We start from the raw sequence: 20,979 nt of genomic DNA on the forward strand, positions 1-20,979 counted from the left end.
TAAACATATTTGCTTAATTTGAAGATTTGCACAAATGTTCAAGATTTTTCAAAATGATCAGAGCTCATAGCACAAAACGAAGGGACGTGTTATGAGCTTGTAAATCTGCTCATTTGAATAGCCAAAGTAATTTTTTACTTTGGCTATTCAAATTATGGTTAAAGTGGTTGATACAGATGCTTTCCGGTTTTAACGGGTTAATGGTCTAATGGTAACAGATCTAGCGATGACACTGTCATTAGTTCCTCACATGGTCTCTCTCTGCTTGCAACTCTCTCATCTGGGCCTGGATCACGGTACTCTTCTGCTTGTACATGGTACAGTCCAACGTCAGCTGCTCCACCTGTAGACTCACACGCTCCTTCTGCTCCAGGATCTAACAGAAAACCAAACAAAAAATGCCATTACAGCCTGATTTATACTTCGTTTTATGCCATTGAAGCGCATCAAATACGGCATACTAGCAGATCTGCACGTACAACGTCACATCGTGACTTTGTAGATTGGCTATTTCAAGCATGCGGCAACGGTGTAAGACTAGGTAAACCTTGTCATCCAACAGGGAAATTCGGGCGGGCATGATGGCACACAACCAGGATAAAAACACATGAAAAAGGATAAACAAACACAAAGAGCAGAACATCAGGGTATGTGCACACACACAAACACACACACACACACACACACACACACACACACACACACACACACACACACACACACACACACACACACCAACACATGAAGGCGCAAATCAAAGCGACAAGCATTCGAGTATAGTCTCCTACTGTCCTGATAATTCCCCCTACGTTTTGTGAAAATCCGCTCAACCATTCTCTTAAAAAAAAGAAAGTTACACCTTGACCTCGATTGTGACTTTGGGATGCAACATATTATAATCTTTTCCGACTTTCATGGAAACTCCACCCAGTCATTCTCGAGTGATCTAGTGATTCTAGCTAACAAACAGGACTGATTGTGACACCATGCACTGTAGCGTGTGTTTAATTCATATTACTAACTGATGTGGAAATACACACACCTCCTCTTTCTCTCTGAGCAGCTGTTCGCTCTCGTCCCTATAACACTTCAGCTGCTCCGCGAGCTCCATCCGGCCGTCCAATGCCTCAGCAAGGTCCTGGACCAGGATGTCCTCACGAGCCTGAGGACAAACAGAGACAAGGAGATTTCGTTGACTAAAACTATGATGAAAAATATTCGTCGACTACCTTATTTCACTGACGAAAACTAAATAAAAACTAAGCTATGATGACTAAAACTATGACTACATAAAGCACAAAAGTTTGACGTCAATATCGGTAGAGGGCGCAAATACACATGTACTGTACTGTGTATGTACATGTACTAAGTATGTTTTATTTGCATTGTAATCCCCATAGGGGGGTTTTAGATCGCCTCATATAAGAACTGTCATCCAGGCAGTTTCACTTATATGGATATGAAGAATCAACTGACTGAGAGAAAACGCTAATGTTACTGCTACTGAATTAGTAAAGTTTTCGCTAGAAACAGTATCATATATGAGTGACTGACTGTCGCAAACGATACAGAGACACCTCCCTGACAATAACGCAGAGACAGCTTGTTTATTTTTGGACCACAATGCTTATATGAAACAATTTTAAGATGAGCCCATGTTATTCTCCATAGAGAAATTACTTCCGTGAACCAGGGGAATCGAGGGGATGAGCGAGTGACATCAGGACTTCGGCGCTCTATATACTGACAATTTCATCAACAAATACAAATTAGACAAAAATGTTTGGGAGGGACTAGTGGAGAAGAGATCCAGCAGAACAAGTTATCCTGGTTGTATGTGTCACAGACAGACAGATAATAGCTCATCTACAGCATGCAGCTGAATTGAAAATCAGCCATTTCAATGGCATCAAGCCCTGTCAAAAATGTATGTTAGTAGAAACATATATAGTAGATTTAGTCAACTAAAATCTCATGATATTTAGTCAACTAAAACTAGACAAAAAGTTAAACTTTTTCAGGTGACTAAAATATGACTAAAATTTGCTCTCAAATCAACACTTCACTAATTGTTGTATACTGTAATTATGTAAATGCAGTTATATACTGTATTGCTGTTTAGCTGCCTTTCCCCCCCCTGATAAATTTAATCACTTTGGAAGCCACTTATAGCCAATCCCATATGGAATATCAAAAATACCTGTTCATCAACTGACTCCAGTTATAACTATTTGTGTGAGTTTTGGACAGAATCTGTAGGGGTTGTAGCAAAAACTGTGTTTTGAAGAAAATGCAGGCAGAGAACTATTCATTGTTCCTGTTGAAAGAAGATATCCACTCATCGCGCCTTCACTGTCCCTGGCTTAAGTGGTGAGTCGTGAGTGCATACAGTTCTTTTGTTTGGTGTCAATGGGTATTGCATCTAGGCCAAAATGTTTGTGATGAACAGGGCCAAAATAATATGATCACCACCCCACCCCACCTCTCTCTCTCTCTCTCTCTCTCTCTCACCGGGGAGAATGTTTCAGCTTCCAGCAACTGGCGACGAAGTGCGCTGACTTCCTCCCGTAACTGTTGAGTCTCAGCAGGAGAGGCACATCTCAGTGAGCGTCGCTTCTGGAAGTTGCTTTCTGATTCGGCCTTTTGCAGCTCAGTTTGGAGCTGATACACCTGCCACCACATAGAAAACAAACACTGCAGAGTTGTCATAGCTGATAGAAAAAAGGAAAACAGCTGTCTTGTCCATCTCAAAATGTCTCATATAGTATCTCAGTCACAAAACCAAACATGCTATGTTGCATGACATAAACTTGTCACAGAAACAAAATGGCTATTGTCACGAATATCACCATCATTCCTGCAACAAAGCCCTGTATCACAAACAGAAGGCAACATCCTCGCTGCCTGATGTGATTAGCCACTATCCTTCCACTACAGGGTTTCTACTTTCTAGCGACGTAAGTGGGAATTAATGTGATGGAACTTCAACATTTGCTGCCTTCAGAATGGGAAAGACCTTGATGCCTTCCTTCTTTTCCTTCATATGCCACCTTCCACTTGGGACAAAGTCATAGTGAGCAACATCGTGAACTCTCACCTGCAGGCTGAGGTCACGGTTGCGGATGTTCACCGCCGACTTCTCCTCGATGGCCGCCGTGTAGCGCACGTACACGTCACACTTGTCGTCTTTCAGCTTGGTGACGTCGCGGTGTGCAGCGGCCAGGTGTTTCCTCATGCGCTCATAGTCGGACTGGAGGTCTCTGCACTCCTTCTCCTGCTCCACCAGCTGGCTGAGCTCAGACTCGAGTGAGGCAGAGCGGGCGCAGAGTTGACCGGCCTCATTCCGAGCCTCCTGGAGCTCCTTCTGCATCCCCGTTACTGCCCTAATCAGATACTCTGTCAGCTCAGAGTATTTTATTAGGCCTGGAAGCACAATGTCACAGTTAAGACGTTAGTAAAAAAAAGTCATATCCAGCATAGACCAATTGCCAATATAATTGGGGTATGGCCTTGATTTTAAGCCACCAACCGCTGAATTGAGAGGGCTCTGTGCTGGGTGTACGTCCTGTGACCTGGGTGTAGATGGTTGGGTAGTGGATCATCAGGCCCTCCAATAGGGCCACAGCGCCATTCCTTCCCTGGGTACCAAGGAGGTCCAGCATGTAGCCTGGGAAAGAGAAGTGCAAAGTTGAACAAAGGTACATTGACTTACATAATGCATTCACTCATTCAGCAGTAAGAAAAGTGGGCAAAGCATGAAGCACACTATCATCATCTTCAAGCTGACTGTAGTAATATTCTTTAGAAATAGAATAGAATAGAAAGGAATACTTTATTGGCCATTTTATAGAATCACAACAGTGTCACCATTCAAAACCGTTACCGTGGATTAGACACAAAAAAGCTGAAGCTTGTTTCCATTTCCGTGATACAGAAACAACACGCAACATACTGTTGCTGAGTAATGGCTGCGTAGAGGCTGCTGTGTTTTACACTACACTCACACACTACAGACTACACTCACACCTGCAGCGGTTGTGTCGCTGTACAGTATGTCGCCAAGTCACCGTATAGCTGTGACCTCAGTGAGCATTGCTGTCCATCCATTACGATTCAAACCAGAGGAGGATCTGCATCCTTGGCTTGACTTTCAAATACCATATTAACGTTTATACCCTAACTGTTGAAATATGCATGATACTGGGATGTGGGTCACCACATCCCAGTATCATATTATTATAACTGTACTTAATCTCTGTTAATCTGTGTAATCATAGATATGGGTTTCTTTTTTCTCACATATCTGTGTGCCCAGCATACAGATTTATAGCCTACCACTTCTCCGATTCATATCAGTGTCAGTGTAACTCTGTGGTTATCTCTATAGAACTCACACTTGTTTACAGATGACTAATTCAACTGAAGTCACCACTTCTAATTTGTTTAGGATCACACAACAGATGATTCCGTATCACAACACTTAATCAGAGATTGTATAACACATTTTTGATACCTCCATAAAAGTCACTTTACATTGGGGGATGTTAAGATGCACTAAAACAAAGTTAGACTCTCTAATCCAGACCTAGAATCTTAATCAATATCCACATTAGCTTTAGATGTCAGTGAACAAATATTTGGCATTTGACATGAAGATAAACCTTCATGTTGACAAAGATATATATCATTTTTAATATAATAATTAAAAAAACTCGGAGGGCTTGTTTTCCATTGTCCTTCTGTAGAAAGAAGGTTGAAGAGGCACTGTTCGTTCCTCTTGTTGTTGATTATGGAATTTCCAAGCATGCTTCGCCCTAAATTACTTCCTCTTTATTACTATGGAAATCAAATTCCTGATCAATGCATTCACTTTCGAACCTGTGGAAGTCTGCTTTCAGATATAGTAGTTTATGCTTGGATTATCTGGAAACTGTTAATAATGTGGAACAATTTTAATATTTGGGCACGACTGCAGGCTATTGTAATTGTTTGCCTAAAGCTTTTATTTTCTGTTTATAATGGTTTTCATGTAGGCCTATTCTATAAAGGTGGTGTACTGCAGTCATAGTTTATTTATGTAAAAACAAGAAAACAAATGCTATTATTAGTAGGCCTATTATAATCATTCATTGTTGCTATATGCCTAGTCATTTCTGAAAATACATTTTCAGGATGGGATACCAATTTCATTAACCAGGAGAGAGAACTCACACAGCATAAACTGCTGAAATTGGAAGTGATAAGGGAACAAATTGGAACTGGTCTTGGAACAGTTTAGGGCAGGCTATAGAATGGTTTCTCTCCTCCCCTGAATTCGCAATAATAATAATAATAATAATAATAATAATAAACGTTTTGTTTAAGAAAAAACATAATATAATATTTCTACCGTTTTCAGGCTGTTTTATTTTTATTACCAGCTGAGTCATTCCACGAAACCGCCAAACCGGTACGATTTGGCCTTTTATTTTTTGGAAAATTTGACCGAAAGGTTAAACTTTTTTGAATACCCCACAATAAGGACATCTTTAGCTATCAGAAAAACATAATTTCCCATCTCAGGCATTCAATTAATATTTTTATGCATTTTTATATAGAATAATATAGTACCAGGGTTGAAAATGACAATGGGGTTGTGTCAACCCCGTTATTCAGGGGTTGTGATTTTTTACTCAAGATGGACACTATACTACCTGTGGTGATTAAGAGGCGACCACATGGCATGCATGAGATTAAGAAATCAGATATATTGTTGAAATAACATACATCATTTTCAGAAGAAGACTTGTAGAAAGCCACTTCCTGTTGGTGATGTCACTAAAGGGCCAGTTAATTATTGTTATGGAGGGGAGAATGGCTTGTGTGACAGTGTTGAGTGTGGGGGACAGAGCTATATATAATGCTATTTTAATGATTAATCATCTATTTATTCAAAAACTAAACATGACCAGCAATAAAGCACAGATAGATTTATATGTGAATGGCATAATTTATGGATTTTTGTACATTTTTAATAGTGATATCTTAAAGTCCACTTTCATTGAAGGCCATTGGGGACATGAAACAATTGACAAATACTGTCTGTCTACTGAAAGAAAACAAGATCATTTCTGATATGAAGATAAAATCCATGTAATTTTACACCATATTAAAGGGAACATTTAAATTGATGAGAAAATCTTTTAAAAATACATGTTGGTGACTCAATCGATAAAATAGCCTACACCTTAAAAGGTCAGAGGGACTGCAAATCGTACAGTTTTCGTGGAGTCAGCTAAATCAGAACCTACAAATGAGGGAGGCTATTTCCTTACTGGTTCTCATGGTGCGGTTGGTGAGGTTATGGCTGGAGAGAATCTCGTCCTCGTCCACCTCGGTCAGCACCCTGGCTTGCCTCAGGTAGGGCATCAGCCTGCACGGCCGCACGCTCAGCGAGATCCGGTGGCGGTTGTCGTTGATCAGCTGCCATAAGTCCTCCTCGGAGTAGTCGGACATCTCTTTCAGATCAGGACCACCTGGACCACACTCCCCTGACATTCTGTGTGTGTGTGTGTGTGTGTGTGTGTGTGTGTGTGTGTGTGTGTGTGTGTGTGTTGTTGGCCTCTCAGAGAATGTATCCTGTTGAAACTGCTATAGTCGGAGGAGGAAATGCTCAAATTCACCTGCGCGCTTTCCTGTCCTGTCTGAAGTTGAACATCATTGCTATGCTGTCCCGAGTCGACACAGCAACTCCATGCACTCTACTCTCCCAGATCAAACTTCAGCAGCCCTGGCTGGGTCAAATTAATGTGCACGTGACATGTATCATGCACATCTCCGACTCCACGCCCTGCTGCTATACAGCCGCGTCAAAAGCAAACCTGAAATACAAGTGCAGTGCACGCAGAACGCAGCAATGAATGTGTCTAAACAAACAGGTCGTATTATTAGCCATACACTGTGTAATTACAATGATTATGCACTTTCTTGTTTTCTCTCACTTCCACTACCTCCGCAGACAGTCGATCCGCACCCAAAAAGTAACCTGTTTATTTTGTTTAACTTTGGAAAAGCTGAATCAGTGACAGTGACACTGACAGCAAAAAAACCTCCGCTTCGCATGGCCGTATGGCCACCATGCATACAAAGTAAACTAATAGTTTGTGGGAGTCTGTCAAACCACAGCAATGTATTTGGTAGCCTACTAATTATTATAAACTTTTAAAGCTTATATAGCTGAGAAAGCCTGAGATAGTTCTCTCCCCTGGCTGTACCGGTCCGGCAGGTGCTTAGCTTAATCATGGATAAGCAAACAGGGAGCAGCTATGGCAGGCTACTGCAGGAGCAAATATTGAGATTTGAAGTTCAAAGTCCACCGAACGAGCAGGACTTAATCACGCAGTCTAGGTCGGAGACTCGGAGTTGTCAGCTTGTTCAAGCAGCAATTGTGTGTAGGTGACCTATGATTTGTAGGTGTAGGACCTTAGAGTAGGTTATACTCATATATACTCTAAGAGTAGGACTCATAAAGACCATCAAAATGTCTGGCACACACACACACACACACACACACACACACACACACACACACACACACACACACATTGTAATTGTTAAATGCAAGCATAATGTAAGAACAGCTACAGATGCTGATGCAGTGGCCTGGGTCCTGACTCCTGGGACAGCTGCTCAACTGCATGACTAACAAAATGGGACATAAAAGGAGAATAAGAAGAAACAAAAGATCAGATCAAGATATAATAAATTGCAACAATGATCAGTGAAAGATGTAGGAACCATTGATGTATAGATGGTGAAATTATTGAAGGTGGTATAGGGCCCGGGGTACGAGTTGTTTTCTTTCTTTGTGATATAATTAATATCTGATGTCACTTTGGAATGGCCTGACTATGATCTGATGTATTCCTTGTATGATATTGATTGCATTAACCATGTGACTTCAGATACTCCTGGGCTTTTATTTAAAACTGACAGTGTCTGGCCCAGGGCCCACAACTAATGTGTAGACATGCCTGATAGGATACGTGCATGCTTGTGAAGTCAATACCGCAGGAATTAGGGGAATTTATCACATAGCTGTGAGTTCAGTGGTGGTTGAAAGGGTGTGTATTGAGGGCTCTGCAGTCTGTCCTTTTTTGGACATGTGGCTAACCACACTGAGCTATAGGGTAGATATTATAGGTACTAGAATTTCGCCCCCCTTCGGGAGGGTCATCCCAGTGTCGTTGCAGCGCAATATGGGAAGAAGGAAATTGCGGGAGTTGCAGATACTTTCAGGGGCTTTCCTCTCCTTTTTGAGGGGCGCTAGCCCCATCCTATATACAGCTTTTGTCCTCACACGTCTCAATATTTGCCATTGACAATGAAAGGAGAAATTAGGTCAAATGTCTGCCAAATGTGACGTAAATCTGTGCCAACACAAACATTAAATGCCATTGACAATGAAGGGAAAATGTACGTCATACAGTATGTAGACGAGCAAATCGGCTAACCAATCACATAAATTCAGTTCAATGAAAGGGGAAATTAGGTGATTATGTGCCTCAAATATGACATAACGTTTGTCCACACACATCTCATATTTGTCATTGACAATGAAAGGAGAAATTAGGTAAAATGTCCGCCAAATATGACATAAATTTGTGGCAACACAAACATTAAATGCCATTGACAATGAAGGGAAAATTTACGTCATATGTAGACGAGCAAATCGGCTAACCGATCACATAAATTCAGTTGTTCATGAGATGTATGATGATAAGAGTGCCCCTCACTTCACACGGGTGTGCTTTTTTCCACTCTACACCTATCGCGAGACATGGCCAAAGCATTTCCAGGGGTTCCCAGGCGTTTTTCATCATTTTTGAGGATTTGAAAAAAATGAAAAAATGAAAAAAACGATGGGTTAAAGCCCATGTTTTTTGAAAAATTTAGTGTTGCGGAGGATGAGAAACATTAGCAAATTGCGGAATGTTGCGGAGGATGAGAAACATTGCGGAAATGGAAATTGCGGAAATTCGAAATTGCGGAAAAATTGCGGAAATCGTATAATTGCGGAAATGGAAATTGCAGAAATTGCGGAAATGGTAATTGCGGAATTGCGGAAATTGCGGATCATCATTTTGGACCGTGGGCTATAGCCCATAATTATTTGCATTACAATTCACAATACAAAATTCATAACAGAATTTTACCCCCGAATGAGAAGAAAATGGCCTGAAAATAAACATCTGTAATAGTATAAAGGGTTTAATTTACATAATTTTACTTTTCCATATTGACAAGAGGCAGATACCCACAATCACTCAATTTGGCCTTATACGTACATGCCAATATAACAAAACGGACACTTCAGAAAACACCAAATGATGGCATGGGCTTTATACATGAACTTCTTATTCCCGTTTACACTAGAGAAACAGACAAACAAAAACCTTACCCAACTCTGACATAGTTGAACACAACTAATACTTCGAACAGAAAAGAAAAGTTTGCATGGAAATAAATCAAGAGTTTGTTACAGTGCCTTTTAAGAAAAAGTGGATGAATCAACAAAAGGTAGGAATTCATGAAAACAAATCAAATATCACAAATGTAAGTAAAGTAAATGTAAGAGATAGATAAATCCAGTCTGTGGTGAGGATAACAAGTAACAATACAGTTATAAAGCTATTCTGAGAAACAACCAGTTTATAGGCTATATATGTTTTTGGCAATGAACATACTATACATTAATAAGTACTCTGTACTGTACCATATAGGGGGCGGGGCATGTGGAGATCTTCTCAGTTCTCATTGTATGCTAGTTACTGCCATTCAGGATGGAAAATGAAATCCATTTGGATTTGGGGAGAAGTAGTTTCATAAGGGGCTGGTATGAAGTACTTGATATAAACAGAAAACGTTCAGTTCACTAGTCTACACTCTACTCTACAACTGCCTTCATTTCATCTGATTGTCTGTCTGGCAGGCACTTAACAAGCAATCGTTAACTGTGTCTGTTAGAGACAGAAGAGTGGCTTTGCTCAACTTGATTTATACTTATATTATCCACTTTGATGAAGGTACATGTTCGATATATCATGCAGCCTTACTTATTAGCCTATATTTTGTCTATTAAAAAAAAGAAACCCGATTTTCGATTATGAAATATTAAAATCGAGACCCCGACGATTAATCGGAAAATCGATTAATCGGTGGCATCCCTACCATAAAGATACATTGCCTGCAGGCTTAAAGTAAATCACAAAACAAATCAATCAATGACTGAACGGCACATCGGCATTTGATAGTGTTTTTCAAGACCATGAACCTAATATGAAGCAAAAATTAATTCTCAAATTGCATTTGCATATCACAATGAAAATATCTTATTATTGGTTAACAAAAGGTTTTCATATTGTCTTTACACCCAGTTAGTGCACTGACCACATGCTCCTTTCTCTGCCATGTCTCCTCTCTCTGCCCTTGCCTTCTCGTCTCTGCACTTTCCTTTCTAAATAAAGCAATAAATCTCCCACACAAAAAAGGATTTAATAAAAAGATGAACCCCCACCCCCAAAAAAATATACATCCATCCATATACATTCGATATACGTGTTAAGATGCCTTATACATATTTATTTTCAAACATTGTCTTTACAAAATCAAACTTTATCATTGCACTTATTATGTCCATGTACTTATAATGGACCTTGTAATTATCATGGCATTTTTACACAGGCATCTGTGAATTCAAGAAGCTTTTAGCATTGGCTTTCTGAGGTTTGGAGAGAGAAAAAGTAGACATTCTCTTGGAACTATTGTACAGATTCATGTAGAAACTGAGTCATATAAAATGGGGTCTTATTGGCTTGTCAGGGACTTGAGAGCGTGTGGTCACAGCACAAATGAATACTTCTCATCAAAGGCTGCACATACCAACATAAACACAAATTGTACTTGCAGGCATGAACACAAAATAACAATAATAATATCAAGTATCTGAGATGTCCACTCACTTCCATTACACTTAAAAAAGGTAAACTAGCTCATTATAGACATACTGTAGTATAAACCTTCACTGTTGAATACCGCCAATTTCAACATGTTACCAGAGCCTTCACTAATAGTTTTTCTATACTAAAATGGACTACAATATCCACACAGCATTCTGTAACCACAGTGTATGGAATATCCATCCATCATTTAAGACTACTCATGTCAGTCTACGTGCCATGTCATTTCCACTCCTCTCTTATTGTGCTCTATATGCAGAAATCACATCTGTAGCCTTATAAGGTATATCTGGTGAATGCTTTCATTAGAAATGTGTTCAAAGGACACGACAATTCATAAATCGCCATACATTCCTCTGATAAGCCGCTCGTCACCGAAAATGGAGCTCCCCGCTCCACAAGCGACTCCCTATTTAATAGGTCGTTACCGTTATATGAATCCTTCAAAGATAAATCTCTTCATCTCCCAATGATATAAAAGTACAGAGGGTCACAGGTTGTCTTTAGTGTTTCCTTGGGCAGTGGAACTCTGTCTGGCTCGTTCTAAATGTAGGTGGTCTTCTTTATGGCAGGTGAGATACCCCCTATGGGAATGTGCTGTTATAGAGGAAGGCTGTGTGTAGTAGTAGATCAGCCCCCCATGGATTACCCCCTGTTTGCTATTTTTAGACTTCAGGAGCACCGTGAAATACTGTAAACAACTCTTCATGGCTGACTGGTGGGGCCCGCCCTGTCATGTTGGAAAGGCTCCGATTCTGCGGGGGAGTGGGCCAGGGGTCCGCCAGAAGTACGAGGGTCCATGGCAGAATGCATGACAGTCAGCCACACATCGTCCATGTTTGGCATCACAAAGATATTCTAACACAGCAGAGAGAGGACAAGGTTGTTGTAAGGTGATTTGGTTTTCAACAAATGTGTAACTCCTGATAACATACAGTACTTTGTTGTATTGACACAAAAGAAGGGGAAATGAAAAACATCAATCCATACCTGGAACTCCTCAAACAGCTTTTTCTCTATCCAGTCTGTAACGTGAGCCAGAGTGACCTCTCTTTCTCCCAGTTTAGGTCGGGCTTTCAGCACCAGGTGTGGTGGAGTTCTGAAGCCGTACCTGCAACAAAGACAGGGCTCAAGAGGGAATCAACGTTATGGGAATACCCCATTCCCATAGTTGAACAAAAATACCTAAAAACAATATGCTCAGTCACCAGCAGAGGGCAGAGCCGTGCAATACATATGGCACTCAAATGACAAATAGCAATTATGGCAGATTTGATACACTTGATTGATGGGTTTGATTCCCGCCAGGGACGCTGTGGGCGTGTTCTCTCCACCTTTTTGGCTGGAGACCCCCAAAAATACTTTGGCCATGTCTTGCGAACACCGCCGCCCGTGCGAGAATACAAAAAAGAAAATAAATATGACATCATACCATATCCTGTCAGTGGGAGGAGGAGGGATGTTAACAGCTAGTGTTCCTTGGAGTTCCTGGACCTCCACGGTGAGCAGGAGGGGAGTGTTGGACACCTCCTCCATCTTCTTCTTGATGAACTCCGTCTCTGTGGCCTTCTGGAAGTACTTGGACTTTGCAATCTTGTCCACAAAGCGCATGATCTTGCCCTGTTTGTGTCCCCCTACCAAGCTACAGTACATCAAGAAAAACGTTAAGCACTTAGTTTAAACCTGGCATCTCTATTCTGGGAATGCATTATTGTTACATAATATATATATGTAATTATGTATATATGGACCTGTTGCCGGTCTTAAATATTTTCTTGTAAAGGATTTTCTGTTTCATTTAGTTAGTTAGTTGTTGTTTTTTTGCAGGATTGTATACCCAATGCTCTGACCTGATATATTGAATGAGTTCATAAACAAATTGATATACTGTCATGTGTCTGCCATATGAACTGTCATCTGCTCAAGAATCTGTTGGGAGTTTTACTGAAAACATATTTTGCACTAGTATGTACATTGTGGGGAAAGTCACCAAACCACTTTTGGGATAAACAACTTTAAGTGGAGGGTGTGAAATAATGAATGAATGACTAATTGTGCATGAGCCGGACCCATTGCACATGTTTTCCGTTTTCGCCAAACAACATTTGATTAATTTGATGCTGCACGCTTACACTTTGGCAAAGAGAAAAGCATGTAGGGAGATATAAAAGGGAGATATAAAAAGCATGCATGAGTACTGTTGACAAACTCCGCTAGCATGTGACCCTGACCCAACATTTATTCACTTCAGACGTACATATCTCATCTGATATATTTACAAATGACCTAACATGTGTAAATAGAACCAGAAAACAGCTGAAAAGATCAGACTCTCTCAATCACATCCCTACAATTTGGTGCAATGTAGTGAAAGGATTTTGATCGAGCGCTCCCATTCTCACCCTTCTGCTCCCGAGGAGTCCGCAGTCAGCTCCAAGGTGTCCTCTTCGTCGGACGAACCCGCACTAGAAGACTCCTCGTCGCTGTCAGCCAGGCAGTAAGTCCGTGGCCTGTACCTGGAAGCACACGCACGGAACCATGTTACAGACCAGCAGGCAAGTCCGCCTACTCTACTCAGAGTTCTCAGAGTCCAGTCGAGACAACTGCCCTGTAGAGCAGTGGCTCTCAAACGGTGTGTCGAGGCACAGTGGCGAGTCCAGGTGTGTCGTTTTTTAGATTTGATTGATTAAACTTTTTATTTAACATTACTAAATAAGTTTACAGAGTGAAAAAGAGTTATACATGTGTTACTGAGGCTATTCGTCATGGGAATAAATACAGGGTGTGCCTTGAGATTTTGACTTGCACCTTGGTGTGCCTTGGGGACGAAAGGTTTGAAAACCACTGCCTATACGTTCCACACATAATGATAATGTATGGACAGACAGACAATCAGTGTGAAACACTCATGCACAGGCGTGCAGACACTCACAGACATGCATGTGTCGCTCTATAAGAACTTTCATTGTTTTCACGAGAGTTCTTTCTCAGTCTACAAGAGCCACATGAGCACAGACAGAGACAGAGCACACACTAGACAGTATTTTCTATGGATATAGCTCGTAGAAAGAAATGGAACACTGCAGACATACGAAGACGAGGCATAACTTTGACCCAATATTCTTGTGATATCGGGTCATAAACACATTCATGCATGCGCGTACACAGTGCAAGATCATTTGATTGACCTACAGTATAGTATATGCATTCCTGAACCCATAACCATGACGCTGACCTTTAACACCCTCCACTCGTTACTGAACTGAACTATAGTATTATAGGTCAGTCATTTTCAACGGGTCACCATGCAGGAGAGCCAACTGGAAAGGAGAGGATGTTATTTTATTTTTAGCATAAAATGTAGCTATAGATTAAGATTTGATTTAAATTCACAATGTCGTAATATGTGACTTATATGGTATTTTCACAAATTTCATTTCTTATTTAATTCAATTCCGCAGGCAGAGGCCATGGCCAGAGGCCATGCTATTCAGGGTCCTTGGCATGGGAAAAGGTTTGGGAACCCTTGATATACAGGTACTGTATGTAGGTCACATGACGACACAAACTACACCAAGCAATAGAACCTAACGATAAGTATTAAAGATACAACAAAGACGATGGTGAACAATATATTTATCGTTATAGTATAATGCAAGTAGTGAACGGTGGATGTTGTTGATGTCAATCACACACACACCGAGAGAGAGAGAGAGAGAGAGAGAGAGAGAGAGAGAGAGAGAGAGAGAACTGGATGCTGACCAGACAATGTACACTATGTAAGAATCACATGTTGGTGCAAATGAACATCTGCAGTAAAGCAGCCTGAAAATGAAAAGATGGGATAGATTGAAATGAAAAAGAAAGTGAATATGTGTGGTCACACTGGTCAGGCACCACTTACCAATGACGGACATGGATCCAATTGACATCCATGTTAAGGTAGATTCCAGGGGGCATAGAGGAAGAGCACAGAAGACACACAGAGAGGGGGAGAAAGAGCAAGAGAGAGGTGAGAGAGAGAGAGAGAGAGAGAGAGAGAGAGAGAGAGAGAGAGAGAGAGAGAGAGAGAGAGAGGGTGAAAGAGAGAGAGGTGAGAGAGCGATAGAGGGAGACAGAGAGAGAGGTGAGAGAGATAGAGAGAGACAGAGAGATAGGGTGAGAGATGGTGAAAGAGAGAGAGAGTGATAGTGAGAAATGGAAAATACATCGAATAGGTGTTAACAGAGAACAACAGCTTAAAAAAAAGAATTAGGTAGTGATACAGTAGAGAATGATCTTCTCCGCACATAATGATCCCGCTCTGGCATCAGAAAACACAGGGCATGTGTCCAGTCACTCTTGTCCCTGTGACACCCCCCTCTGTCAGTCAGGACTGCAGGCCCACTTCACCTCACCCCCTAGCACTTCTTATTTCATTGTATCTGTGCCTATCTAATCAGATAGATGCTAGTTATGTTATCCAGATGTTTGTTGTTTACTTGTTCACAGATGCACTCTACGTTATTTGTATGTATGCATGCTGCCGTTTGCTTGTTTGTTGAGACAGATGCTGGTTTGATGTCGAGTTACTTTGTAGCAGTGCTTTCTCGGTGCTCCATTTAGATGAAAGCTTGCCCTGAATTGCTTAATTTATACTCTGTTGCAAGTCGGTGTCGTTCGCCGAAAATAGCATATCTACAACCTTGATCTACGAGCTCCGATCTTGAAACTTGTCTAGTTTTAGAAACAGTTGTTTAGTTGAGTATGGTTCATGCCGTTTAGTCTGATCTTCCACTCGTTCTGGATAAGATGCCTTAAAAGTGTAAATCATCATCTTACCCGTCTTTGCCGGTGTCTCCTATGCGCAGGCTCTCTCCCTCCTTGCCCAGGCGAATCAGGTTCATCTTGGTCTCCAACGTCATCAGGAAGGAGCCGCTGAAGGACATCTCCAGGTCAAACCACAGACCTGACCGATGCACGAGGAGAGAAAACACTCAGATTGAGTGTGTAATGTGTACACACATGCACGCATGCACCCATGCACAAAAGGCATGGGTGAATAACTTTTAGTATCAGCTTCACACCATTTCCTAAAGGCAGCAATGTAAAATAAATTGCAACAATTAAATATAATTAAATTCTTTGATGACCAACATGCACACACATCCACTTGCAATTACGGTTAACAGTCCAGAGCTGCAGTTCAATGGCAATAAATATACTAGTGTACTTGGTTATGTTACAGTATGTAGCTGAGGAAATGAAGATAAAACCTTTTCTTAATAATTTAGTCAAGTAGCCAAGGACGATGGGTAGGTGGAAATAAACCACTTCCAGAAGGAGAATAAGGGGATCCTGTGTACTGAACGAATGGCCGGAGAGACAGGTAATTAGAGCTGGAGACAGCTCATGTGCAGAAAAGAGTAACTGTGCCGTATAGAATTATTGTTACTGCATGTACTGTATGTTGAATATAGGCAGTGGAAGCATTTGAATGGAACTACAGTAAATATAACAGCTTCGGACTGAGACTTCAGATCTCAAGCGTTAAACTGAGATCGCCTTCAGCCATCGATAGAGCATTTTAGGTCACCTGGCTGTCAATCTCTCGCTCTCTTTTTCCCTAGAGCGTCTAAGATAAAGAGCCACTGATAGGTTTTACCTGGTTGATCCATCTGCTTATATCTTGGGGAAAAAAAGAAGAGGGCCAAACCAGGGGGGGTTGGGGGGAGAGAGAGAGAGAGAGAGAGAGAGAGAGAGAGAGAGAGAGAGAGATCACACAGGCCTTAAAATGAAGGAGAAACAGGGGCTCTCTTTTGATATCAGCAGGGGAGACTGCATGCATAAACATGGTTTCTCTATCTACCAAACCTGCTTTAATGGTTTGCACTAATCCCACCAAAGAAGTCTTGTGTCAGTTGTTTGGAACTAGCCTCTCTGACAATGGCCTCTCTCTCGCCCATATTATATTGTTACATGCAGCATGTGCTAACATGCTGCATGTCTCCCCGGGACCCAAACTTAGAAAAATAAATATATTATGAATGAACCACTTACGCCTAATTTAATAGTGAAAATAACCGATCTACAAGCTTAAAAGGTAGTATAGACAACATTTAGCTTTCTATATTCACAATTTCTTCATACATTTGTGGATTGTCTTTTGATTCATTTCTGAAATTACATTTTAGAAGTTTTTTGACTATTATTATTATATTTATTATACATTTTTGGAAAATCTTTTAAATAATAATAGCTATTGACGATATGCACACGGCTGTCATCTTGCCAGCAAGGTGCTAACTAGTTGCAACTTCCCATAGACAGCTCATTCATCCAAACAGAAAAGTCCCATCTAATTGTATTAAATAACGTCAAACTCACCAACATTGCAGCAGTATGAAAAGCTTGAATTATCCTCTTACTATCTGCAAAGTGTTTGTTTCATAAAAAATCCTGTCAGCTAATTCCTTGCAGATGATTTTTTCAGAGTTTGGAAGCACTCATTATCAGTACAAATTTGCAAATTCAAAACAGGTACCACCTGTTTTGAATGGGCATGGGCTGTTGAGTGATAGTCAACGAGCACTTCTAAATGCCAGCACTTATAGACAAAAATCATATGCAAGGAATTTCTTGGCAGGGAGTAGCTCATAGTCATAACATGACTACAGTTGATTTTTATTAAACAAACACATTCAGATAGAAAGAGGATAATTCAAGCTTTCCCTACAGCTGCAATGTTGGTGAGTTTGACATTATTTAATACATTTAGATGGGACTTTTCTGTTTGGATGAATGGGCTGTCTATGGGAAGTTGCACCAAGTTGGCACTTAGCACCTTGCTGGCAAGATGGCAGCCTTGTGCATATCGTCAATTATGCTAATTTCACTAGGCAAACATCTAATGTCTTTTTTTGGGTCTCGACCTGAAAGGTTTGGGAACCACTGCTCTAAACCACTGGAGGGCAGTGAAGGCTGGCAGTTGGTGCAGGACAGGATACTGTGCTGAATAGACATAGAGGAAGAAGGAAGGACTGGTGGCAGAGTTTCCATCAGCACGTTTTCCGTTTGGCTCGGTTATAGCACACATCTGTACAGTATGCACGCAAGCAAGCACGCACGCACGCACGCACGCACGCACGCACGCTGGGTTGTGCTGTGTGTTGTCTCATGGATAATCAGAGCACAATTATTGTTTTTATGTATTTTTTTGTGGCTTTCGCCTTTTATTTTATATTTTTATGGAGGGACAGACAGTAGGCTGACAGAAAATGGGGGAGAGAGATGGGGGGTGACATGCCGTAAAGGCCGTCGGGATCGGGAGTCGAACCCGCGGCACACTGCCAGACTGGATTACCAGCCAAGGTGCCTGGACTGCTGAGCCACGGCCCAGGCCATCAAAGCACAACTATGACTATGAAGGTGCCTACTGTACAAATAAGTGGAATACTGCAAATTAAACTTAACATCATTTTAAATAATACGAGCCATTATGAATAAAACTAAAATAAACATGAAGCGAGACAGTCACCAAGAAAATAATATTTACATGACACACAACGTCTTTTTGACTGACTGCTACTGATATAACCCTTGGACAAGTTGCTATGTTGCAAAATAACATAAAATGTCTACATTTTGACAGGCACGTCCAACTTATGTTCTTGTCTATGGGGTTGCATTACAGCGACATTTGACTGAAAAAACATTGTGAAGCTCAACTCATATTTGTCTTAACCCTTATCCCTAAACTTATTTGCCATTTTTTACTATTTAAATAAACCTTTTAAAATAGTTAAAATAGCTGATCTACAAGCTCACAACGTGTCGAGAACCACTGGAGTAAACCATAATTTATCGCAGTGTTGCACTAACCACTCTCCCTTGAAAACATTTACACTTTAAGGGGGAGTGGTTAACCAGGCTAATGTTGCACGCCAAATTAACTAATTTCACAGCTAACAGCGCACTCCGTTGTTAAGGATACTGCTGTGTGTGATTGAGTATATATAAATTAAGCCAAAGAGTGAAGATGCTGCATCTCTCTGGAACCTAACGGGTAATTTCCAGCCCTGCTGGGCCTGGAGGGAGTGAGTGGAGGATAATAAGGTTGTGTGTGGCTCAGCTGGGCTTTCTTGGAGGCTTGAATGGCACTCTGCTAGTGGGAGGAGAGGAAAGAGAGAGGAGCCCTGGTGTCCGATGGCATATCAGGGCAGTGCTGCCTTAATTGGGGTGAAGGTGGTGAGGAGTCAGAGGAGTGCGCATGGTGAATTCTGGCAGGGCACTGAGGGCAGTGTGCTCCAAACAACACAAGCAAAAGAATAAGCATGCGGGCATAAATAAAAAATAAAAAATAAAATAAACAACCATCCATACAATCATGTACAAGCAATCATTTGCACACTTGTGCTCGCGAACACACTCAGACCCAGCCAGAGAGGTTTATCGATCAGTGGTGCTCAGCCAACAGCAGCATCGTTCCGGGAAGGGGCGAGGCAGGGTGCAGCAGAGAACCTGAGCTGCCTGGAGGAGGACACAGGCCTGCGTCTCAAAGTATAAGCACACTGATCCTGCTGGTGGAAGTTTCCTATAACAAAACCAACAAGACCCAAGCTCTGCTGCGAAGAACCACCTCAAGCCTAGCAGAATATGGATCAGAGACGGAACACGGAACTAAAGTTATCCAATGTTTTTTCTTAGCTGGAATGAGGATATGAAGCAATGGTAATGTAACCTGGCTGAGACTGTAGGGCAAAGTCATCTATAGCTATTCACTTTGGTTAAGTCAATCAAATTTTGTATCCGTGTCAGTTCCTGCTTACAGAAATCCAACTCCGACAGGCTCGATGGCAGGACAGACAACAGCCAAGGTTCTTGGACCAGAGTTCACAACACAACAGTTTCATCAAACACTGTGTGCTAATCAAAAATGTACAGGCTACATTTATTCAATATTCTGGAGCTATAAAGAAAGTGACATTCTGCAGTTGTTAACACGCTCTGAGATCTAAATATCACTGAAGCCAAGAACCATTACAATGCAAAATGACACACACCATGTGTCAGAATAGTTATTAACCTTCCCAACATCCACTGCTGTCCCGTTGTCAAGCTATGTTGTTTACTTTCAGCATTGTAGCCTGTTGTTAGCACTGTTAGCATCTACGTCTGGCACAATCCGTCACCGACGTTTCAATTGTATATTTCAATCTGCAATCACTAGTGCTAGTGTTCTCCATTATGAAGTTTAAGGAGCCAGCCAATACACAAGCACTGTCAGAATTGCAATCGTATTAGTCACAGCAAAGAGGCTCGCTTGGGAGAAAACAGTCATGAGACACTCTGCTACTTCCGTCACTGACCAGCAGAAGGTCAATGCACTTTGGACTTTTGTGCACATACGTGTACTGTATGTGTATGTAGTACGTGTGTATATGTGCCTGGGTGGGTGTAGCCTAGCTACAGTAAACACTGTGTGTATGCATTGTATATGGGTCTATGTGTGAAACAGGATTCTTGAGCATGCAAATCTGTTTTAAAATGTTTAAAGGGATTGTGTGTGCAAGGGTGAGCCTTTTGAAACAGACGGATCAATCGTTTGACTTTCACTACCGTAGCTTAATTTGTCTGATAAGAGGCAAAGAAGAAGCACTACACACACACACACACACACACGAGAAATCAACGAAGTGCATTAATGTCAATAGTGTGACGTCAGTGGCTATAGTTAAGAGATCTCCGTACAACAAACACCAGAGCAAATTACAAAAGCCAGAACCACAGGAAACGGCTGAAAAAGATAAGAGCTGTATTTATATTCATTACAGAGCCTCCTGTTGTCAATTCACTGATAACATTATAGTGTTCAGACACAAATTGCTCTCCTACTTCAAAAACTCTAATACATTAGCAAAATCTATCCTTTTACATTAACTCATATTGGTTACTTTAATAATGAAACACTTCCAAGTCAATAAGTCCCGATAAGAGCAGGTGC

General features: G+C 41.2%; 2 protein-coding genes across 3 annotated transcripts in view; both read right to left on the reverse strand.

The window, feature by feature from the left end:
- Positions 1 to 6,860, reverse strand: part of card14 (caspase recruitment domain family, member 14) — a 16,680-nt gene extending 9,820 nt beyond the window's left edge. Inside the window, exons 1-6 of one of the 2 annotated variants that reach the window (XM_080760150.1) lie at positions 6,315 to 6,860; positions 3,530 to 3,667; positions 3,098 to 3,423; positions 2,512 to 2,670; positions 1,043 to 1,162; positions 251 to 376 (exon numbers count right to left, since the gene is read on the reverse strand). In XM_080760150.1, the coding sequence (XP_080616276.1) occupies positions 251 to 376; positions 1,043 to 1,162; positions 2,512 to 2,670; positions 3,098 to 3,423; positions 3,530 to 3,667; positions 6,315 to 6,537 (1,092 nt within the window). In that variant the 5' untranslated portion in view covers positions 6,538 to 6,860. The remainder of the gene's footprint in view (positions 1 to 250; positions 377 to 1,042; positions 1,163 to 2,511; positions 2,671 to 3,097; positions 3,424 to 3,529; positions 3,668 to 6,314) is intronic. The other variant, XM_080760151.1, reaches the window with a different exon arrangement.
- Positions 6,861 to 9,366: 2,506 nt separating this feature from the next.
- Positions 9,367 to 20,979, reverse strand: part of LOC308312959 (testis-expressed protein 2-like) — a 37,800-nt gene continuing 26,187 nt past the window's right edge. The window contains exons 9-13 of the mRNA XM_080759783.1: positions 15,819 to 15,945; positions 13,400 to 13,513; positions 12,430 to 12,639; positions 11,988 to 12,108; positions 9,367 to 11,855 (exon numbers count right to left, since the gene is read on the reverse strand). Coding sequence (XP_080615909.1) covers positions 11,703 to 11,855; positions 11,988 to 12,108; positions 12,430 to 12,639; positions 13,400 to 13,513; positions 15,819 to 15,945 — 725 coding nt within the window. The 3' untranslated portion in view covers positions 9,367 to 11,702. The remainder of the gene's footprint in view (positions 11,856 to 11,987; positions 12,109 to 12,429; positions 12,640 to 13,399; positions 13,514 to 15,818; positions 15,946 to 20,979) is intronic.

The sequence above is a fragment of the Protomyctophum bolini genome (assembly GCF_963924005.1).
Source record: "Protomyctophum bolini genome assembly, chromosome: 3".
NCBI lineage: Eukaryota > Metazoa > Chordata > Actinopteri > Myctophiformes > Myctophidae > Protomyctophum > Protomyctophum bolini.